Source organism: Heteronotia binoei, chromosome 6 (assembly GCF_032191835.1).
Source record: "Heteronotia binoei isolate CCM8104 ecotype False Entrance Well chromosome 6, APGP_CSIRO_Hbin_v1, whole genome shotgun sequence".
Taxonomy (NCBI): domain Eukaryota; kingdom Metazoa; phylum Chordata; class Lepidosauria; order Squamata; family Gekkonidae; genus Heteronotia; species Heteronotia binoei.
Genome location: NC_083228.1, coordinates 115298390 through 115313063, shown reverse-complemented (window position 1 = coordinate 115313063; position 14674 = coordinate 115298390). Strand labels below are relative to the sequence as shown.

General features: G+C 39.8%; 1 protein-coding gene across 1 annotated transcript in view; it reads left to right on the top strand.

The window, feature by feature from the left end:
- The window catches only part of LOC132574172 (caspase recruitment domain-containing protein 8-like), a 42716-nt gene that overhangs the window by 8285 nt on the left and 19757 nt on the right, over positions 1–14674 (top strand). The window contains exons 3-10 of the mRNA XM_060242396.1: positions 4087–4134; positions 4911–4964; positions 5728–5754; positions 9816–9863; positions 9956–9999; positions 10100–10149; positions 12460–12680; positions 12770–13020. Of these exons, the coding sequence (XP_060098379.1) occupies positions 4087–4134; positions 4911–4964; positions 5728–5754; positions 9816–9863; positions 9956–9999; positions 10100–10149; positions 12460–12680; positions 12770–13020 (743 nt within the window). The remainder of the gene's footprint in view (positions 1–4086; positions 4135–4910; positions 4965–5727; positions 5755–9815; positions 9864–9955; positions 10000–10099; positions 10150–12459; positions 12681–12769; positions 13021–14674) is intronic.

The following is a 14674-nucleotide window of genomic DNA, read 5'->3' as shown; positions in this document are numbered from 1 at the left end:
GAAGAAGTACTTCCTTCTATCAATTTTAACCTGACTGTTCAGCAATTTCATTGAATGCCCACGAGTTCTTGTATTGTGAGAAAGGGAGAAAAGTACTTCTTTCTCTACTTTCTCCATCCCATGCATAATTTTGTAAACCTCTATCATGTCACCCCGCAGTCGATGTTTCTCCAAGCTAAAGAGCCTCAAGCGTTTTAACCTTTCTTCATAGGGAAAGTGTTCCAACCCTTTAGTAATTCTAGTTGCCCTTTTCTGGACTTTTTCCAGTGTTATAATATCGCTTTTGAGGTGCGGTGACCAGAATTGTACACAGTATTCCAAATGAGACTGCACCGTCGATTCAACAGGAACATTATGATACTGGCTGATTTGTTTTCAATTCCCTTCCTAATAATTCCCAGCATGGCGTTGGTCTTTTTTATTGCAACCGCACACTGTCTTGACATTTTCAGTGTGTTATCTACCATGACCCCAAGATCTCTCTCTTGGGCAGTCTCTGCCAGTTCACAACCCATCAACTTGTATTTGTAGCTGGGATTTTGGCCCCAATGTGCATTACTTTGCACTTGGCCACATTGAACCTCATCTGCCACTGTCAATTTATACTTTAGGCAATAGCCAAGTTGACTCTTGTGTGAAACATTTAAGGCTAATGATTCAGGTACAGGTTCTTCCTCTTTTCATTTTAATTTTGCCTTAAGCAGTACTTTTTTCAATATATAGAGATTCCCAGTCTTTTTAAATAATTACTCTCTTAATGGTCAAGTCTTTTAGTGACAGTGGGAACATCAATCAGGAATTAATTGCCCAGATCAGATCAAGCTGGCCCATCCAATCACCTTTTCAGTTCTCCTCACCTATCATCCTAACAGTGTCAAGATCAGTCCCACTTGACCCTGGGAAACATGATGAAGATGCATGTCAAATTTAGTGCTTATTTAGCTACTCTGTTTTATTTTCTTTCCCATGTACCTTTCTTTGCACTTTGTTAACTGGACTGAATTCTCTGCATAAAGTCACTGTTGACCCTCCTTGAATCTAAGCTGCTCTGGTTTTATATGCCAGAACAGAAATTAATGGAGAAGTGGTTTGTCTCATGGTAATGAGAAAATTTGCTAGACTCTTTTTCTGAGTACTGAATCCTTGTGTATATTGTTCCTCTTTTCTGATGCAAGGCAGCTATTAGCTGTGGTTTAGAGGCAGAACCTCTAGAGGCACTTAGAAGTGGTAGCAGTTACTACAGAGGTCATGACGGCAGTAGGAGGTAATAATCATATGTCACAGTTGGGATACTAGATCAGAGAATGTTTTTCAAAGAGGCTATGCCTTGAATGGATGGAATTAAGAGGAGCTTGCTTAGAAGTCTGTAATGACATAATATTTGTGGCAATCCCTTCCATTTGAGGCTCAGATGCTGAATGAAGAATCTTAACAAACTGGCATAATCTCTTCACCATCATTTAGATGCAGCAGTTATATACTGGTACTAGGGTTGCCAGGTCCCCCCTGGCCACCAGAAAGGGATGGAAAGGTAGAGTTGCCAGCTCTAGGTTGGGAAATTCCTGGAGATTTGGCAGTGGAGCCTGGGAAGGACAGGGATCTCCGTGGGGTACAACGTCATAGAGTCCACCTTCCAATACATCCATTTTCTCCAGGGGAACTGAGCTCTGTAGTCGGAGATGAACTGTAATTCCAGGGGATCCCCGGGCCCTGCCTGCAGACTGGCATTCTAGAAGTGCCAATGTGTATGTAGAACCTTCTCTGTTTACTTTAATGGTCTGTATAGGAGTAGCTGTTGCTGCATGGTATAGCACATACTTTCTTTGCAAAAGATCCCAGGTGTTCAGTCTTGGCATTTAGTTAAAGGACTGCAGGTAGCAGGGGCTGTGAAAGACTTCCCTTGTCCAAGGCCTTGGAAAATTCACTGCCAGCCATGGTAGATAATACTGACATTGAACAACAGTCTGATTTGATTGAAGACAACTTCCCATGTTCAATATAGAATGCAATAAGGCCACAGGCTTACAATGAACATATAGGAATGGAGGTCAATATATGGATTAGCTCAAGAAGAGCTGTGCTGTTAAAAGGCATCTAGGGTTGCCAATCTCCAGTTGGAGGCAAGGGATCCCCTGGTTTGGAGGCCCTCCCTCTACTTCAGGGTTCTCAGAAAGTGGGGGTGGGTGGAGAAAATGTCTGCTGGGCACTCCTTTATACCCTATGGAAATGGGTCCACAGAGGGTATAATGGAGAATCAATCTGTGAGTATTTGGGGCTCTGAGGGGGGGGGCTGTTTTTAAGGAAGAGGCACTAAATTTTTAGCATAGCATCTGGTGCCACTCCTCACCCCCCCCCCCAGTTTCAAAAAGATTGGACCAGGGGTCCAATTCTATGAGCCCCAAAAGACAGTGCCCCCATCCTCCATTATTTCCAGTGGATGGAAGGCATTTAAAAGGAATGCAGTCCCTTTAAATATGATGGCCAGAACTTTGGAGTTCAATTGTGCTTGTCACAACCTGGCTCCATTCCTGAGTCAGACCTGGTAACCCTAAAATATACTAATATATAGGAGGCAATGAATGCTAGTGTCTAGGACCAGAATGTGAAAAGATGGATTTATGAAGGCCAGTAATACCAGAAAACTAAAGAAAGCAAGATGGATCATGGACAGGGGAAAGAGAGATACAGGAACAACATAATTAAGATTTTTAAGGTTAAACAGAATTTGAAAATTAATTAAAAAAAAAAAACAGCTCTGTGGTATGCTGTTAAAAATCCTTGTTTATATTAGCAGAGGTATCACACTTGAGTCATCCTCTCTATATCTAACCAGGGTTTGCACACTAATTTAGTTGGGTTTGACATCCTAATCCTGTAGATCTCTTGCTGCCATTGAGCTTATACTGTGCCCACTAAATATGGATCCAGCTTTGGAGAGATCTGGCCAGTCCAGCATGACTTAGTCATTATTTATTTAAAATAGTTCCACTTGCATTTTCAAACTTCTGCTGCTGAAACAGTTCCCCACAAACAGCTAAAAACAATTAAAATACAAACAAAACAAAAACTGCAAAACCCATCAAGAATGAAATCAATCTGCAGCACACATGCTTAAAATAACAATTAATTAAAAACAGCACATAATAATCGGAATAATTTAATCGGAAAACCAGTTAAAAGAAACATAGAACTAAAAATAGCAGCGTGTCTATAGGGTAGGGTTGCCAGCCTCCTGGTGGGGCCTGGAGATCTCCCACTTTTACAACTGATCTCTAGCAGGCAGATATCAGCTCCCCTGGAGAAAATGGCTGCTGTGAAAGGTGGACTCTATGGCATAGTACCCTGCTGAGGACCCTCCCTCCCTAAGCCCTGCCCTCTCCCAGATCCACCCCCAAAGTCTCCACGTATTTTCCAACACAGACTTGGCAACCCTACTATAGGGCCGCCAAGTAATCTATTTATATATTATTTAAAGAATAAGAAAAAGGCATAATTGTAAAGTGTACATAACACATCTGCTAAAATATAAAAGTGCTATTCTACATATAAAAGTGCTATTCCAAATATAGATCTGAAAGACATATTTAATGTCAAAAGTATGTCCATTCTCTCTACATTAAATGTGTCTTTCGACACTATATGTAGAATAGCACTTTTTGTATTTTAGCAGATGTGTTACGCACTCTTTACAATTATGCCTTTTTCTTATTCTTTAAATAGATAGATTTCAGAGAAATTAAACACTGTTTATTAACACTGGGGGGAAAAGGAGAAAGAGACCCAAAAGGGTTTTCAACTGGTATCTAAACGTCAATCAGCTTGGCACCAAGCAAATATTTGTGGATAGGGAGTTTCACAAGAACTTGGTTGCACAGATGTTCTAGCATGATGATAAGCCTTCTCTGTGTAGTCATCATCGCTAGTGCCTTTAACTGGTTTTACTATAAATTGTAAGCTTGAAATAATGATTCTCAATCAAACATTTGGCCTGCAACTCTCTGTTCTAAGGTTTGTTTGTTCTCTTCTTATATGAAAAAGTTGAATGTTAAAATTCCTAAATGACACACTTTTACCCTCCCCAAACAGAGGATTCTGACTGTCAAGATGAGGATTCTACTCTAGAGAATAATTCAGGTAAATATTAGCAAATGGATAAAAGTTCAAAAATGTGTCTCTTAAATGAATATTGAAACTTGCTACCAAGTAATCCAAAGAGTAACATTCTTTTTAACTTTGAAACTTTATGTCTTAAGCTGCATCTACGTATACACCAGTGGATGTTGTGCTGTAGCAATCGCTTGCAACTGGATTTTCAGGTGTGGACAAGGCAAAGCATTTGCAAAGCACACCAATAGCTGTGGGTGTGTAGATACAGCCTTGGTTATTTCTAAATTTCGCGCTGCCAGATTTCTGTTATTTTCTAGTTGAACGGTAGATCATTGTATCTTAAGACCTTATGAGATTTCTTGCAAAGTTGTGCTCAAAGTAGCATGATTATTTAACTCTGGAAATATAAATATTATTTTATAACATGCTTTTTTCAAAATTCGTATTTATGTAATTTCAAAGGGGGCTATTTTTAGCTTGTTTATTCCAGGCACTTCTGGTGTAATTTGAAATCTGATTTGCATCGATCACCATGTAATCTAAGTTGTCTCCAGCTCTCCGCTGTAACAAATTTATAAACTGTAAAAAAACTTTGGATTTATTCAATATGCCCTGAACATTGATCTCTCTCTCTTCCTGCCCACATTTTGTTTTTTCTCTACTAAACATCCAGCCTGACAAAGAATATGGAGCATATGTGCACTGCTAATTTGTAATGCTTTGATTGGTCCTCCTAACAAAAGGTATTACATTACTGGGTGTTTGGGGGATGTTATTTTCACTCTTGCTTTGATTTTGTGAAGGTGATGATGACAGTTCCAGCAGTGACTCTGAAAGTGGCTCTGAGAGTGACTCTGGTGAGTAATCATATATTTTATTTTTTTATTTTTTATTTATTCTATAACTTATATCCCGCCCTTCCCATATTCTATAACTTATATCCCGCCCTTCCCATAAAATGGCTCAGGGCGGCTCATAGCAAATGATAAACAATAAAACAAAGTGCAGAATTATTACATTTAAAAAGTCAAAGCATTTAAAAATCTAAAAAACCTTAAAATCTTAACATTAAACTATACAGTATATTTCACTGTATATATATATTTCACTATATATTACAGCGAAATATATATTTCACTGTAAATATAGCAGAATATTTACATCCATTTTAATACTTTAAGCTGCATATCAAATTTAGAGAGAGATTGTGAGAATATAAACAACCAACAGCAGTGTGTGTGTATGTGCAAGCTTTGTCTTTTACCTGCACATGCCAATGATCATTTTTAATTGCATGAATTGTTCTTGTGGTCACTCCTGAGTGAAGAGAAATAGCAAAAAGACAGATAACAGTATTTTATTTTAGACATAATATTTTTAAAAATGAGCCTTGTTGTGTCAACATGGTAGCCTCAGCAACCAGAGGCTGCGTAGAATTTGGCAACAGAAGCAGCAAAACAGGATAGACAGGAAAAGAATTGGAGGAAATGGTTGATGTCAACTGGGGGCAAACAGATTTTGGCCATATGTGTATTTATATTCCAACATGTATTTATATTTTAAACAAATTAAGAGCATGGTTTCTGATTCAGTAATTAGACTTTCTTTTTTAATTTATAGACACAGTGGCAGATGAAGATGAATCAAGTGAGTGCTCTTCATTTTATTCTTCATTCTGCTTTTTTCTTTAGAAAAGGATATGCAAGAGGAGGCTTGCAAAATATTAAACTAAGTTACATGCACATGGGCCGGATCTAGCCAGCTTTTCATTAAATCTCACCCATTTCTCCTCCTTACTGTGGCTTGCTTCCCACATGGCTGATGTCCACGTGGGTCTTATGACCCCCAACATAGATATTTTGGTGACCAAATGGGAACCCCTTTCTTCCTTTGTCAGCAGTGGAAAATCTAGTTGGATGCAGCCCAGTGAATGAGTAACAAAAAATGTAACACAACCTAGTTCAAAAATAATTCTTCCTGTTGGCAGGTTGGTGGAGACCGGTCAAAGTACGGTATCTGTATCCTGGCAGGTGTATTTGCCTATTGTCAATGTTATGTACTTTTTTAAAAAAACCTTCTTTAATGAATTATTATGGCTATGCAGAATTTTAAAAAGAGCAAAACTACAAATGCATGGAAATTAGTGTCATTAACACCATAGAGTGATGATGGCTAAATGGAACATTTGTTTATGTGTTTGAAATAATTGTATGCCACAACACCCAAAATTTGTATGCCACAACACCCCCCCCAAAAAATCAGCCCAGGCAACTTTTTTCTGCCATTGATAACAACTTTGAAACTTTAGTTGATACAGAATGCTGCAGCTTGGTTCCTATAATGAGCTAAGCACAGTGTGCATATTATAGCTATTCTGTAGTCTCTACTTGTCAGTTATCAAGTTCAATTCAAGGTTCAGTTACCTCTCCTTCATAGTTTTGGATCCACATTTGCAACACCAGCTGCTCAGCTCTGCCATGACAGTTTTGATAGTTTAAGCAAAACCTTCTGAAGGTGCCACCCTGCAAATGAGTAAAATCAATAGCTGCCACATATGCATTCTGTGTTGTGGCTCCCATTGTGTGGAATGGCCTGCCTGAGAAGATTAGGAAGACTCCCACACCGCTGACCTTGTACAGCCCTACAACTAGGGTTGCAGTCTGATGGCGTGGTTAGAGAGGGAGCTTTTATAAAGGGAACTATCTATTCAGCACAGTATTATTGTATGCATTATATCCTGCACTTTTGTAACTCCTTTTTCTTTTGCATTATTTATGATGAAGAGATGCTATATACTCTTCATGTAATACAAGCTCACCCTGACCTGGATAGCCCAGGCTAGCCTAGTCTTGTCAGATCTCATGAAGCTAAGCAGGGTCAGCCTTGGTCAAGGAATACCAGGGTTGTGTTGTGGAGGCAGGCAAACCACCTCTGAATGTCTCTTGGCTTGAAAACCCCATGGGGTTGCTATAAGTCAGCTGTGACTTGATGGAAAAACAACAACAGCAACCCTGCTTTGTAATGAATATTACAACCAACATTCAGAAATTATTTCTCTTCTCATTAGTTTCTGTTTAACTCAGCACCAAAGCTGCATACCAGGAATTCTTCAATAAACAATTTGTTGGGACATGCAAATTGCTTCACAGACATCCAAACTGGACATCCAAATTGCTTCACAAACCAGCATTCTAAACTAGGGCTGCTTCCACGTGAAGATTTTCTAAAACACCATCTTTTCAGCCCTTGAGTAGGCTTTTCTTCTGTTAACAGCTGAGCCATGGTGCCCTTTTAACCATGGCTCAACAGAGGGGGGAGATCAGCAAGTTGCTGGGCTGTTTGGGAGCCTGGCATGATTGTTGGTGCTTCTGTAGTTACATGATGGTGGGCCAGGAGATGGTGGGCACAGCAGCTAACAGAGATGAGATGGGATGCCGTTCACGTATCCATCTCCAAATTTAGGTGGAGCCTGGAGATTTCCTGTCATTACAACCAATCTCCAGGCTACAGAGATCAATTCCTCTAGTGAAAATGACTGCTTGGAAGGATAGCCTTTGTTGCATCATACTCCATGGAGATCCCTCCCTCTCTAAATCCTATTGCCTCCAAATCCTATTTCCTCACAAATCAAGAGGAAATTCTTAATATGTAGTTGGCAAGCCTATCACCCTGATCACTGCTACTTCCCAAGCAGGGATGTCTTTCCCCAACCCCATGTCGAATATTCCCGGAATAGCTTTGTGGTTTATAATCCCGGTTTGCATGCAAGAACTACCTGCAATTTCCTAAATTGCCCATTTGGATGTTGCAAGGGTCTTTGTTAGTTTTTGTGTGTGTGTTTTGCTTATACTTACAATCCTTTTCAATCACCACTCCCCATTGGTGGAACCAACTGCCTGAGGAGATCAGAGCCTTGTGGGACCTTGCTCAGTTCCACAGTTACCCGTTAATTGAATGATGACCACAGCCAAGAGATTAGATCTAAATGGATGTTTAAGATCACTGAATGCTATCCTTAAACTGTATGGAAATAAGCACCAAAGTGTTTTTAATTGTTTTAATCTAATGTTTAATTTAACTGTTCTTATTGTTACTCTATTATGTATTGTGAGCTGCTCTGAGCCTGCTTTGGCGGGGAGGGCGGGATATAAACTAAACTAAAATAGACAATCAGTTTATGCATGAGTCCTTTTTAACATCATTAAACCACTCAGTGCTTTCAAGAATTATAACACTTCTTAAATTGTGGGCTGAGATATACTGAGGTTCAAAGCTATGGCTAAACTATGATTTTGAATTGCAATTTGAGGGGAATAAACCAATTCCAGTTCATCCAGGCGTATGCATATCACAAGGAACAGGAGGTTGTTTCAGACTAGAAACCTGCAGTTGTGCTCTGTGCAAGAAGGGGTGGGTGGGTGGGGAGGGTACAGAGGCATGTGTATAAACACATTGGTGGTAGAAAGTGCGATCAAATCACAGTCAACTTACAGCAACCCTCTAGGGTGGTTTGCCATTTCCTGCCCCTGTGTAGCAGCCTTGGGTTTCCTTAATGGGCTCCCATCCAAATACTAACCAGGGCCAACCCTGCTTAGCTTCTGAGATCTGGCAAGATCAAGCTAGCCTATGCAACCAGGTCAATGGCTAAGCCATTATCCATGTATAAACTGAAAATCCCATCTCCTTCAAATCTCTCCTTCCAGGGTTCTCTAAGCACTCAAGGGGTTGAGCAGGATGAGCTTACTTTTTTCTCCCCTTTAACAGTTATTTAGCTTCACTCAAGTTTTTGACTCTTCTAGTGCATATTTAGCCATCATCAGACTGTGTTATATTTTAAAGTTTCCCCCTCCTGGTTAATTTATAAAATTGCATTTATCTGTCTATTTGAGGGGTCTTGTGAGAGTGTACAGGCTTTTAGCACTGTACTAAACGATTCACAAAGTTATGTGGAAAAATTATTAGGTACTGTGGTCTATACCAGGGGTGACCAACGGTAGCTCTCCAGATGTTTTTTTGCCTACAACTCCCATCAGCCCCAGCCAGCATGGCCAATGGCTGGGGCTGACGGGAGTTGTAGGCAAAAAGCATCTGGAGAGCTATCATTGGTCACCCCTGGTCTATACTACTGGTTTATAGCTGGCTGAAACTAAAATCCTGCATCATTTTATGTGTCATGCTAATACATATGCTTTGCTTCAGTTCTGTTTAGATTTTTGATTGGTTCTACAACCCAAATCCTATTTCATTGTTTACTGAATGTCCCATCCCATCCTGTATTGACTCAGTTTCTGTAATCTGCCTTGAATCCCAGTGAGGCAGATAGACTATGAATAAGGAAAATAAATTGTCTGTGGGTTACCCAATGTTGTAGTTCTCATCATCTGCATACACTGACCAGTACTGTTTTTTAAAAATTATTGATTCAAGTTGCTATTTGCTTTTTTCCTTAAAATATATATTTTATTTTAAAAAGAAATAGGATACAGAAAAAAGAAAGGAAACAGGGAGTTGAAAAGGCTTTTCAATATTTACAGTTATCAAGGACTTTGAAAGGTATAGATAATATATAATATATAAAGCATATATATATCAAACATTTTCAAGAATATTTCTGTTCTCTACTTTTTTCAATTATCATTGTAGTGACAACAAAGATAGTTGCTACCTGCTCTTAATGCACTGAAAAGAAAATATATATTTTTTCTTAGGCAAGGAACTAGAAGACAAAGCGTCTGAGTCAAATTGTGTTAAAGCAGGTACAGTGCCTTTCTTTGGATAATGTTTATCTGACAGTTTTTAATAACGTTCCATTTAAAAATATATTTTTTCTCTTTTTGTTTTCAATTAGAGTTTAACACCCAACAACACTGTGAATGTTGCAGAATTCAGCAAGTAGGTTTTAAAAATTGAATTGGGAATTGTGTTAAAAAGATTTTTAAAGCGACTTAGCACTTGCCTTACAAATTAGTGTTCCAATTTTTTTAACATAAAGGTGCAGCAAGAGCAAATAACTCCCAGAAGATTCTCCAGAGGACAATTCTGGTAAGTTTTTTAAAATGTAAGTGGCAAGTCATGAACATTCATGGAACAGACTTTCTTTGACAAATCTTCTAAAATTCTTTGAGAACAGTATATCCATACTGTGTGTGTATACACATACACACATGCACCAGTTTGGTGTAGTGGTTAAGTGTGCGGACTCTTAACTGGGAGAACCGGACTTGTTTCCCCACTTTTCCACTTGGACCTGCTGGAATAGCCTTGGGTCAGCCATTGCTTTGGTAGAGGTTGTCCTTGAAAGGGCAGCTGCTGTGAGAGTCCTCTCAGCTCCACCACCTCACAGGGTGCCTGTTGTGGCGAAGGTAAGGAGATTGTGAGCTGCTCTGAGACTCTTTGATTTGGAGTGGAGCGTGTGATATAAATCCAATATTTTCATCTTCTTCACACTGTAAATGTATATATACCCAGTGTATTTATATAAGAACATAAGAGAAGCCATGTTGAATCAGGCCAGTAGCCCATCCAGTCCAACACTCTGTGTCACACAGTGGCCAAATATATATATATTAGCCATATATATACACACACACACTGTGGCTAATAGTCACTGATGGACCTCTGCTCCATATTTTTATCTAACCCCCTCCTAAAGCTGGCTATGCTTGTAGCCGCCACCACCTCCTGTGGCAGTGAATTCCACAAGTTAATCACCCTTTGGGTGAAGAAGTGCGGTGGAGAAGGGAAGGAGGTGGTGGCGGGAGAGTCAGCTGCGCAGCCGAAGTGAGCAGTTTTAAAAGTGAGTTCCTCCCATCCTGTTTCTTTCCTTTTTTCTTTTCATTTCTTTTCTCTTTCTTCCTTTTGTCCCTCCTTTCTTTCACTCCTTCCCTCCCTTTTCTTTCCTTCCTATTTCCTTTTTTTCTATATTTGTTTCCAACTCCCTCCCTCCCTCCTTCCTTCCTTCCTTCCTTCCTTCCTTCCTTCCTTCCTTCCTTCCTTCCTTCCTTCCTTCCTTCCTTCCTTCCTTCCTTTCTCTCTTTCTCTCTCTTTCTCTCTTTCTCTCTCTTTCTCTCTCTTTCTCTCTCTTTCTCTCTCTTTCTCTCTTTCTCCCAGTCTTTTCCCCCTGGCTTTCTTTCTTCTCTCTCTCTTTCTGTCAGTCAATATTTTCCTGTATTTCTTCCTTTTCTCTCTCTTTCAGTCTTTCCCCCGTCTTCCTTTCTCTCTCTCTCTTTCTGTCAGTCAGTCTTTCCCCTTCCTTCCTTCCTTCCTTCCTTCCTTCCTTCCTTCCTTCCTTCCTTCCTTCCTTCCTTCCTTCCTTCCTTCCTTCCTATTTTTAGTTTTCTGCTGTGTGGTCCTTGTGCTTTTTCTTAATGTTTTATTTTCTCTCTCTCTCTTCTTTGTCAGTCTTTCCCCCTGTCTCCCTCCTTCCTTCCTTCCTTCCTTCCTTCCTTCCTTCCTTCCTTCCTTCCTTCCTTCCTTCCTTCCTTCCTTCCTTCCTTCCTATTTTTAGTTTTCTGCTGTGTGGTCCTTGTGCTTTTTCTTAATGTTTTATTTTCTCTCTCTCTCTTCTTTGTCAGTCTTTTCCCCTGTCTCCCTCCCTCCCTCCCTCCCTCCCTCCCTCCCTCCTTCCTTCCTTCCTTCCTTCCTTCCTTCCTTCCTTCCTTCCTTCCTTCCTTCCTTCCTTCCTTTATATTTTTAGTTTTCTGCTGTGTGGTCCTTGTGCTTTTTCTTAATGTTTTATTTTCAAAATTGCGTTGCAAAATCCCACTATTCTCCTACCTTTCCTAAACAAAATATTGCAGGAATTTTAGGCTTGTTTGTACATCATTTCCCGGCTCCTGTTTCCACCCTCAAAGTCTCCTGGCTCCACTCCCAAATATTAGTGGGCCACAAAGGAGAAGTGTAAAAATAACTGGGCCGGAGGGGGGGGGGGGTTGGAAGTTTGGGAAACCCTGGCCTAGTATTTAACAGCCTAAACGAAAGACAGCGGAGAGCTAGAAACCCAATACACAGTTTTGCCTTTTTTTCAATTGATGAGCAACACCAGTGTTAAGTGACATTTTATTATTTCACTATAAAAATATTTGAAGCAAAAGCCATTTACATTTATAAGTGAATGGTGATGATGATAATAATATTGTTAAAAATGCATTCCTTAAGAAGTCAGAATTAACTTTAAACAGGAAAAGTCTCCAAAGGAGTTGGCTTCTTGTTTATATAAGATCCAGCTTTGACTACATCAGTATTCTGTTAATATATCTTTCCTTCATATTTAGAATTGTAGGAAAATGCAGAGAAGGAGTATTGCACATAATAAAAACTATGCTGTATTTGTCACATGTATGTTTAATGTAGGTTGCAGCTTGATGCTGAAGGAGTTTACCAGTGTGCTGTCACAGGCTTAATCTTTGAAGTTACCAAAGCTGCTGTCATTAAATACTCCCTTTTGTCTTGGAGCAAGTTTGCCAATTACATTAAAGAGCCCTGGATTGTTGGAGGCCCTATCTATGATGTCACATGTACATCAACATCCGTCCTAACCTCTATTCAGTTTCCACATGCACTCTGCCTGAATGGTAAGGCCTGAGCTATGAGCTTAAACCCATAATTACATCCACGCTGGTATATGTTTAGAAAGGGTTAATATTTTTGTCTTTTTCTGCAGATCGTTTATCAGACACAACCTTCAAAGTGTTCCATTTCAAAAACAATGGTCCAGAATTTGAGGGTTCCATTGATCATTCAGCAACTCATGTCAAATGGAAAGTGAGCTCACTGTCTCCTGTTGGACCAGTTCTTCAGAATGGTGATCCAGTATACTACCATGGGGTGGTTCTTTTATACAAAGCAGTCAATGATCACCCTTCCTTATCATTCCGTGTGTATGTGGCAAGTAACAATGACTCATTTATAAAGGTGAGGTCAACATGTCTAGTGACAATGCTTTTGAATATACAAACACAAATCCTCTCTCTTTTTGTTTCCTGTGTGCTGTTCTGCTTTATCCCTGATACTGATAGGTTGTTGACTCCTGAAAAATTCTGGCAGGATAGGCCTTGGGGCTGATGGGAAGTGAAAGATGATGGGTCAGGTGGCACCGCTGCTTGTGCCAGGAATAGAGTCTGCATGTGGCCAGGAAACAAAGCTCATGGAAAGCTTTTTGTACATTGAGGATATATATTAGGTGGTGGTGATGCCTAGGTATAAGGACCCATGAATCAGTTATAGAACATGTGCTTGGGATGCGGAAGGTCCCTAGTTCAATCTCCAGCATCTCCAGCTGAAAGGATCAGTAGTAGGTCATGTGAAAAAAACCCTGCTTAAATTGACTGTTCTGACGTTGATGGACTGATGGTCCGATTCAGAATAACCACAGAACATAAAAAACTATCACTAACGTACTATGAACAACTCAAGTCCAAATCAGGCAATATAACCATTCATATTATTTAAATGAAGACTGAGACATTATTTGTAAAATGCTTATTTATTTGTAGATAGGATTAGACTTAACAACAGCAGACCATCAACTGCAACAGTCCTCTGTTTGGCATCCCGTTTAATAACTGAAGGTCAGTCTGTAAAGCAATAACAGCATAGTTAACTGAAGTGTATAAAATTTGCTTACATGTGCATTGTATTGTTCTATGCTTTGTAGCATATACCCTCTGTAGAAGATTGTTTAATTGAAACTGAGAATAAAGTACCCAGGGTCTTTGTTATGGACTTCATGGAGAACTAGAACATCATTGCATGGATATGAGTGGTGGAATGAGAAGAATCAGTGGGACATGGTGATTCCTGGACATAAGTTATATCAGAAGGATAGGGAGGGAAGGGTTGGAGGTGGAGTGGCTCTGTATGTCAGAGAGGATATACAGTCCAGTAAGACCAAGGTCAAAGAATTAGATTCCCTTCTAGAAATGCTGGGAGTTTGTTATCGCCCACCAAATCAAAAGATTGAGGACGATTATAAAATGATGGAAGGATTAAAGATAGTGGCTAATCGTAAAAACTGTGTCGTAATAGGTGATTTTAACTACCCACAGATTGATTGGGTCAATATGTGTTCAGGTCGAGAGAAAGAGATTGAGTTTCTAGATGCTCTCAATGACTGTGCTATGGAGCATATGGTCACAGAACCTACCAGGGGTGGGGCGATCCTGGATTTGGTCTGCTCCGGCGGGGAGGGCGGAATACAAACAAAATTTTGTTGTTGTTGTCCTAATAATGCCCAAGACTTGGTGAGAGATATAAAAGTGATCGTACCGCTTGGGAGCAGTGACCATAATGTTATTGATTTCAGCATTTGTATAAATAGGAAGTTGCCCCAAAAGACCAGCACAACCACGTTTAACTTTAATAGGGGTAAATTCTCTGAGATGAGGAGGCATGTGAAGAGGAAACTGAAAGGAAAGATAAATACAGTCAAAACCCTTGGGGAAGCTTGAAGGCTATTTAAAACTACAATCCTAGAAGCTCAGATAAAATATATATTACAAGTTAGGAAAGGCACAAACAGGTATAAGAAAAGGCCTGAATGGTTAACAAACAAAGTAATGGAAGCTGT